At 42.9% G+C, this 9,203-nt stretch overlaps 1 protein-coding gene across 1 annotated transcript in view; it reads right to left on the bottom strand.

The window, feature by feature from the left end:
• The window catches only part of ARHGAP28 (Rho GTPase activating protein 28), a 73,277-nt gene extending 64,823 nt beyond the window's left edge, over positions 1-8,454 (bottom strand). The window contains exon 1 of the mRNA XM_009332986.1: positions 8,289-8,454. Within this exon, the coding sequence (XP_009331261.1) occupies positions 8,289-8,419 (131 nt within the window). The 5' untranslated portion in view covers positions 8,420-8,454. The remainder of the gene's footprint in view (positions 1-8,288) is intronic.
• Positions 8,455-9,203: the final 749 nt, after the last annotated feature.

Genomic DNA, 9,203 nt, shown 5'->3' with positions numbered 1-9,203 from the left:
GTCTTTAAAAGACCCCTCTCTTGTGCTTGGCCAGCTGTTCCTGCTTCCTTCTGCCCACCCTCTCTCCATAAGTGAGCACTTTCAATGTGAAATCCTGCTGCAGCCTGAGTACAAAGGCTTCCCTTGTCTCTGTTCATCAGGATAAGCTCACTGTTTCCTTTCACTTCCTTGCGCGTGCATGATATGGGCACCATCTGGCCCAGAAAAGGCCAAGGACAGCCAAGCCTGCAAAACATCTTCAGAGAATGCCCTAGGCTCCCCTGCTCCATGTTTCACCTGTAACTACAGCAAAGATTTTATATTCACCTCTGATACATCCAGACAAATATTTAGAACTTGAGTTTTCAAAATATTTGGATAATGGAGGGAAGTATTGCAAAAGGAAGACAGGCATAGTCACCATTATGTTTTAATTAACTAAGACTTCATGCTGATGTCTTATTCTGCAAGAATCCTATTAAATAGGAAGTCAGCCTGAGCTGAGACAAGAGATAGCATAATCAGATCATGCCCTGTAAGCAAAGTTGTTGACAAAAAGATCTGAGTTCTGATGGCTTGATCCCATTTCCACTGAATTCAGAGGTAAAACCTCCATTACTACACCTAAGTATCCATTAACTCTGCCCATGTGTATAAACAAGGCTCATATCCCACTTGATGTTTCACTGCAGGATTTATGATTGAGATTTTATTATACTAGAATATAAAAAAGACAGAGCATTTCATGTTAGATTGAATGTTACAACTATCCAGTTCTTGCTCTCATACTAATGTTAACCTTAAAAAGGATCTGACATTCTCACTTTTAGATTCCCTCTTGACCACTAGGTATGATCATCGCTGGGCCAGAAAATAAGGTTGGATGATATTTTGTTCTGAGTTTTATTAGCCAGAGAAAGAGAAACTGATGGGGAGGAGGCTCTCCATCAGATGGAGATCTCCATCTCCATGGTCTACATACCTAGAATTTGTATAGACTAACCCAGAGTGTGGGTAACTGCAGGCTCTCTGATGTCTGCAGGGGCGTAGTTAGCAAGGAACATACTACTCAGTGAGTCAAATTCAGGCCTTGTATAAATTTGTTATTCCCCGCCCAAATCTGTCCATTGGGAAGCTAGTATTTTTCTGATTAGCTGTAGTAAAATATGAGGACTTACAGCTCTAAAGCTTCTTCCATCTCTGGTAGCAAACTGTGAGAGTGACCTGATGTCTGATGTCCTGAGGTTTCACCCACAGATGTTTAAAACACAGTTCCCCAGCTTGCCTCTTGCTTTACTTGTCTTTCAGCTGGTAAATTATGACAACCCAGCTGGACTTCTACATCAGATATAGGTTTTCAATATATATTCCCCTCTGTCTCTCTGCACTGGTAGGGCTCTTCTACCCTCCACAAAACGATTTACCATCATTATTTTGCTCATTATATGCTCAGAGCAACTTCTGCACAAAGAGATGTTATAAAAGGCTTGTATAGTCCTCAGGTGGAAATTCAATAATGGCAACACTTAGTTGCCAGCAGAGATTTCTGTGTCTCCTTTGTTCAGCCTTCTTCTGTCTAAACATCCAGCATAGGTCCATCCTAAACTGGGTGATTTTGCACATCTGAAAATCCCACAGGCTTACAGTAGCCGAGTATTACACATAGCATCCTAAATAAGAAAACATAACTGTCTTCAAACAAACAAGCTGATAATAGGCTCCCTGCTCCAGTGTTTGTTCCACTCTCCCCAGAGACTCTGGCAGTGTCTGGAAAGTTAACAGACACAGGCAGGGGAAAAAATGAATTACAGAGATGAGGGATCCCTCACAGAGCATCAGTCTTCCCCTTGCATTAATTACAAGGGATGCCAACTCAAGCACTTCTGCTGACCTCTGCTAAAGTAATCCTTCAGGGTAATAGGGGCTCTTTTTCAAACAACCTGTCTTTTAAACCATTTCAACTTTTGACTTCAAAATCACCACTTAAATGCCATTCCAAAACCCATTGCCACATGTGTCTGGTGGGACTTGGGGGTCAGCTGTAAATGGCCCCACCACAAAACATGCTTTGGGACACATTTCTTTTCTCACTCCAACTCCTTTTATTTGCACACAAGGAGGAGAATCAGGTCATATACCTGTGAAGGTGGTCCTTCTCCTGTCCTCCTTTGCTCCCTTCTTTCTCCCATTCCCTTGCATTTTCTTTTTGCCTCCCTCTTCTGAGTCCGTGGCACATACAACAGGACTTGGAAGACCACGATGGAGACTGTTTCCACCAAGAGAGAAAGAAGGAGGCAGGCAAAGGGACCAAAATGCTAGACAGAGTGCCTGGCTTCAGTCACCAGCTTGGGACCTGACTCTCGACACTTCTGCTTTCCCTCCTGTGCTCTTTTAATGTACCCACCATGGTGGTACCTGAAGGCTGCACGGAGCATGGTCCCACCCTGATGGCGGACGTGCTGCCTGCTAGCCTTACTCTGCTGTGCTGCCTGGCCAGCTGGAGCAAAGCACCGCGGTGGGCCAAGTGGCTGCTAGTATTGTGGTTAGCCAAAATCCAGGATGTTAACTTGATTGTTTGCTATGGATACTCTGCACTATTTCAGGATGTGATTCTGTATTTGTACAGCGCTAACCAGATGCTTTTCAGATACCGTTCTAGTCGGACTTTTACTAGTATTCCATAGCTGGGTCTTGCAGTTCCCACCACTGCACGTTTTCCGCACATTTACACTGAATTGTTTTGATCTCCTGTGCAAAAATAACACTTTACGGTTCTTGATTCCTGGCGGTTTGTTATGCCAGTGCTGTCAGCCTGCCAGATGCAATCTGAAGTTGTCTGTGTAGGGCACGCAGGGCTCTCAGGTCCTACTTTTTTTTGCGGGCAGCTCCAACCCTCATGTAATCAGAGATAAGTGACTTAGTTAAAAATGAATGGGACAGCTGGCTAAATGCTCAACCAAACAAAATGATCAAAGGGACAGTGCCAGATGTTTTCCATCAGCTCTACATATAGAGGTACCAGGGAGAGCAGCAGGAGCACCAAACTAAAAAGAAACCAGAGAAGCCAACTCTAGTTTCAACCATAACATGAGGAACTGGCTATAAATACTACATTCCTCAGTGAGGCTCCCAGAGGACATTCTGTAGGTATTTCTAAAACCTACAGGAAAAGCGTGTCTACTATTGTCTGACTTATTTATACGCATCCTCCTGGTAAATATTTTAAGAATTATCACTCTTAGCACCTATAAAAAATATACTTTAAAAATAACATTTTAGAAAGCTGTTAGAAATTACATATTTTTTTTTTCCACAAAATGCATTTTTTGCCCAACCTGTGCCAATACAGTCTTTTCCTAAACTACTGTTTTGTGGGGTTTTCTTTTACCACTTTTAGTACATTTTAAAATTTTAATTTCATAGGTTTTGAGTCCAAGTTACTGCAAGAGGCCCAAGTCATGTCAAGATTTACTGTGGAAAACGAGCCAGCTTTTTATTTTTGTCTTCTGGGGAAGTTTATGGTAGAGTGAGATAAACATCCAAAATAGTTAAGGTTGTTTATCCTACATCACTTAGAAGTCATTCTTGACATCACTTGTATACAACTGAGCAGAGGAGCTGCTCAATCAGCGCTGACAGAAATTAAACCCAGATCACCCAGCCTCAGGGCATACAGTCCTTACTTCAGTGTGATAAAATCTGCTTCTGTTGGGATAAAACCTGAACTGCTCATACAGCTCCTCTTGTCACAAGCCAAATTTTGGTGCATAAAGGCTCCTTCTCCAGTTGTTTTCCTTCCAGGGACACAGTCATTATTTCAGGACACTTTACCTCACCCTGACATCTCTCTCATATCTTGGGGCTTGCAAGGGGGGATGAATATTGCAAAAGGATCTGGTGCCATGCTTGTCCAGTGTAATGACTTTTCTATTGGCCCCAAATCTGCAAGTCTTAGACTTGGGGAGCAGGGATCCTGGAAGCTACCCACAGGCAACTCAAGGCAACATGGAATCTTCAGAAATTTTTCCTGTTCTTTTTTGACTGTACAGTTTAGTGATGCCCGCCTGAAAAGTCACCCCCTGACAGTAGGAGGAGGGAGACATGCTGAATGCGAATAGATTGGAAATGCATTTCCCTGAAACAACTGGAAGTGCCAGACTTGCTGTTGACTAGGAGGAAGCTAAGAAGGGGTCTTTGCTGCGTTGTTCAGTGGTGCTGAAATCCACTTTGTCCTTTACCTATGTAGCAAGCTCCTAGGTTTGGTAGTATATATGTTGCTCTTTGCATGAGTATTGATTATAAAGATGTTTATTCCATGTATAAAAAGCTTGATGTGCCCTTTAAAAACTGCTCTAAACCCATTCTGCAGGAACAAAGCCAGTGAACGTGCCTTTTCTTTCCTCTGATTCTTATCTCAGGCACATATAAGCGTAAGCCACTCATTGCAGTGGAAATATCTGTGATTTGCAGTGCAGGATGAGTTCTTTGCTGGTAGATATGCCAGTAACAAACGGACTGAGGAACCCACTAACTCTCATACTTGAGTCAAGGAAAGCTTGAGCATGACTCACTTAGGAATGCTTTGTACTCCCCTAATTGCATAATTACCTTAGAGAGCTCACTGGCCATTTGGCACAGAGGTCATGCCTGTTTCCTCTGAGCACAGGAAAAACTCCTAGCTTCTCCTAGCAGGATAAAAAGAAGAAGCGAGGAAGACATATGGCCATGGCCCCACTTTTCCTCTATATAATCCAGGAACAGCATTTGTGCACAACTACAAGGTCCTTCATTCTCTGAAGTGAGGATGGGAAAGTTGACAATTACGAAACAAAAACCAGCACTTTCACCTCTGCACTGAGACAGTATCTTTATTGAAAGGGATAGTGTGATATTCTGGGGTGTTTGTTACTGCTACTTGTCACATCTGAGTTCTAATAAATAAAATAAAAAAAAAAGTGAGGGGGATGCCACAAGCACAGGAATCTTCACCACTATACTCATACACCACAGAGTTAGTCTGACTGCCAAGCAAAGAAAACAGAGATCTCCCCAACACCTTGTTCTCAAAAGCAATAAGTAAAAAAAGATATGAATAATATAAATGCTATCAACAACTGCAATCATGCAAAGCAGACGGCAAGCAAAGTGAAGGGACCGGAATGTCCCATGAGGAAAATGGAAAATGAACTTGCTAGTTGCATTAACGGAATTAAAGGAAAATTTGGCTGGAGAATTCTCCTAGACCTCTAGCAAACTCAACAGTGCAGTTTTCAGGGCTGTCCCCATGTGGAGAACTGATAAAGTAAGTCTGAAAGATGGAACAAAAGGAGAAAGATAGAAATGAATGATATTGGTAACTGAGGAGGAGATATTTAAGTATAGCTATCTTTAGTCCCCCCGATGCTCTCTTGTTCTGGAGAATGGCTGGAATTTGTGGTCCCTCTTCTTAACCTTTTTATTAATGTTATCCAACAGTAAATTTGGAAGCTAGAATTCTCCTTTGCAGATTGGTGATGGCATGACTATGTAGTCAAACTTTCATCCCGCTCTCCCCTTCATTACACCTATGAATTTATCATCCTTTATTGCACACTGATGCATCTTCCATTTGAAGCAGCTAAAGCACATCTTCTGTCCCCCTTACAGCCCACCAGCTAATATCCCCTAATATAATTCTATATAATGGGGTATATACACTCTCCTCCCACTGGACTTATAAATGAAAATACTTGTGGCTGCTATACTTCATGCTGATGCTAATGCTGCCAGTGTGTTTTACACATGTGCACAGGATGCCTGCCTGACTGGCCCTTCAAGAGTTGTAGATGGATGTGAATCCAAGTGGTCTGATGCATCTAAGTTATTTTATTAGTGTAAACTTTGGTGTCCATGGGCTTCTCAGCTGTGTACTTGGATTGGCAAGAGCGTTTAAGATTACTCATTTGTTTAGAAGTTCATGATGGCTACTTAAATCTTTCCTTCTTTTTTATCAGTGTCTTTTTAAGCAGTGGGAAGCAGCGCAGTTTAATGCCAACTGAGGCTGCATTAGCTTCCCCTTTCTGTGAGAAACCTCTGCTTAGAAGGTTCCCAAAGTGAAAGTGGTTGCAAGAGAAAACAGCGGGGAGACACTCATATCCAAGCCTGGCTCTGGTGAGTGATATAAAGGGAGCATCACTCTAAAGCAAGAGAAATGTTTTGGGGAGAGGAAGGAAAATGAAAGATCTTGATTCCTAAACTGAGAGAGAACTGGTCAGCAGTTTATCAAATCAAAGGCTAATGTCCAAGACTGATTCTGTTCTCACAGATACATATCTGAAGTATGGAATTCATTAGAGCTACATCTAACTAAACCCAACTGAATTCAGAGGAAAGTCAGGCTCTGGGTCCCAATTGTTTTTGTTATCAAACAAAAAATAGGCACCACCTCTGTTCTTTGCTTTTTTAATCATTCTCCTGGAGACTCAAGGAGTTAGCATGCCATTGTGCGGGTGGCTGCCCTAGGGATCAAGGAACACCGGACAGAGTCTATAGTAAAGCTTCTTGCATTAGGGTGGCGGCAGAGGAAACTATACAGAAAATGCAGTCCAGGAAAGAGTTCTTAGAAGATGAAGTAGGGATTAAGCCAGAGCCTATTTTACCATTTGCTAAAACGCTCAGTGCATTTGCCTTCATGGATTCTGCATTCCAGAGGACTGCATGCTGGGTTAATAAAATCCCTCTCTTGAACAGGCTTTGGAAACTCAGACGGTCACTGACTGCCCATGTGGCAGAATTTGGCTATTGCTATTAGACAGCTGCAGGAAGTTGAGGACAAGAAAGGGGAGACAGCACCAAAATCTTGCGGACACATAGACATATAGAGAGACACATGGCTTTGCCTCATGGCAGGATGTTCCAAAATATGTTCCTAATCAAAATGCCAGGATCCTCTTTTCTTTTTTTCTTTCAGGAACTGCAATTTGCACTTCTGCTTTTCTTAGGTGATACGTATGTGATTTAAACCCTCATACACCCTGAGCTTAAGTTTCAAGAGCATTTTAAAACAATTAGCACACCTACAAGAAAAAGAGCAAAACACCACATTGCCGTTGCTCTCAGACTCAAAGGGAGACTGAGTTTAGCATTCTTCCTTAGGGAAGAAATGACACGCTCCCCAGTAACCCAATGCCAAACCACTGCTCTCTCTTTTGAGTAGCAAATGCCATTCTTACTGCATCTAAAAGCCCAGACTGTGTTTCTTTTCTTAACATGAAACTGTGTATTTTGGTACTGTTCTCAAACAACAGTTTAACAGAACAAAGGAGTTATCTTTATGAGACAGCCAGGGAAATACACAAAGAACAGGAAGATGCAGCTAACCTAAATAATGACATTGAAAACAAAATAGCTATCGGCCTATAAATAAACATTATGAAGTAAATATAATTTTTTTTATTAAGAGAAGACACAGACTTAATTCCTGGGAATAATGACATCTACTGTTTCCTCAGGCTTTAGTTCTCATTTTTTCAGTCAAACCACAGAACAACATTTCCTACTTTCTTCAACTTTTTACAGTATGAACTTTCATACCACTTCTTTTGGAGAAAATTGCAAAACCCAGACACGTACGTTTAGGAGAAAGGTCAGATATTCTAAAACAATAAAATTGCCCAAACTGCTACTTTTGAACTGTGCAAATACATGCATTCTTACAGAGCAAGGAAGTAAACATACACACGACTGCATTAATTAAGACAATGCTTAGTTTCCTGCAACCCAAAGGAATTTTCTTATTTAGACTAAGTCTTTAACGATGCAATCTCCTATTGTGTGTATGTGGGTGTGCAAAGCAGCAACTGCAATTTCACAAAAAGGCAAGGGCTGGTCCTGACCTGGTGGGTGAATGGGGAAGGAATTAAATAATCCTCTAAACCAAAGCCAGAATCAACTTTCTGAGTGCCAGACTCAGTCACTCTAGCCTTCTCACTTTCTGTAATACAGTCCTAAACAACCTGAGCAGAAACTCGATTCACGTGCTTTTTTTCCTGGGGATTGTCTTGTTGAGTATCTTGGGCAGGAAACTGGCCTGATCTGTCGACTTACAAGATTTAAAATAAGCACTCGCGTTTCCCCCTCCCAATCCTGACCAGCGGCACTGGGCTGAATCACTTCCCCGGTGGAGGCAAGAAACGTGGAAGAGCAGAGTGCTCGCGAAGTGGCCGAGCGATCAGGAAACGCTCTCGGGCTGACATGCAGTCAGCAAAAACCGTGACTGAGCCTGGTGAAACATCAGGGCACAGCACCGATCCCCATCCCTCAGGCTTTACCTGCTGGTGGGTGAATGGCTGGGAGGGATGTCCTGCACAAAGCTCTGCTCCATGCCTGGGATTCTGGCCGGGCTGTGGGGATGGTAAGCTGTCAGGACCACGCTGCCCGAGTCCTTCATCTCCATGGTCATAGGCACATGTCGGCTCCGCTGCCTGTGACAAAGGCGACCGGGGGTGCCGACGGGCCCCGACAGGAGGGCGAGCGGTCCTGTCACGAGCACGAGCGCATGGCCTGGCTCCGTAGCAGCCTCTTGCCACTGTTGGCTGTCAGGAGAGCTGTGTAACTGAGACACGGCTCCTCTCCCTGTCAGGAAAGCTGAATTAGCATATATTCAAAAACACCGCCCACAAAACAACCCACGGGGAAGTTACTACGTTCCTAGGAAACTAGAAACCTGAGATAATCCTGTATGGCACCGAGCGACCACTGGGAAAACTTGCTTTCTTTCTTTTTGTTTCTTTTTAAGAGTCAATTTCTTAATACTCCTCCTGCTCTTGAAATAGGCTCGACTAAGTGAAATTATTTGTTGGTTAAGCAGCAGGACGAGTGGAGAGCACTACTCAAACGCAAAACGTGGTTTGGCAGAGCAGGGAGTGACATGTAAGCTGCTTACACGAGAGATTCAGAAACCGAGTAGGCTCTGCTCTGTTTAAATAATCAAGGAGCAGGAACCTTGATTTCCTACATGCCGGATCATTTCTGTGGCAGGGAACTGCACTTGCTTTCTCCTGAAAACAGATTAAGCTTTTGTTTTGCCTGATACGGCTGTGCACATAATGAGAAGGGCACGGGGAAATGAGTGAATTATTTTTACAATAGTGTGTGTTCATCTGGAGCAATCCCATAAATAAATACACGCTGAGGCGCTTGATATTTTTTCATGCTTGCGCCTGATCTTTGTATGTTAATTGAAC

The sequence above is a fragment of the Pygoscelis adeliae genome, unplaced genomic scaffold, assembly GCF_000699105.1.
Source record: "Pygoscelis adeliae isolate BGI_AS28 unplaced genomic scaffold, ASM69910v1 Scaffold38, whole genome shotgun sequence".
Classification (NCBI taxonomy): domain Eukaryota; kingdom Metazoa; phylum Chordata; class Aves; order Sphenisciformes; family Spheniscidae; genus Pygoscelis; species Pygoscelis adeliae.
This window is presented reverse-complemented; position numbering and strand designations above follow the sequence as displayed.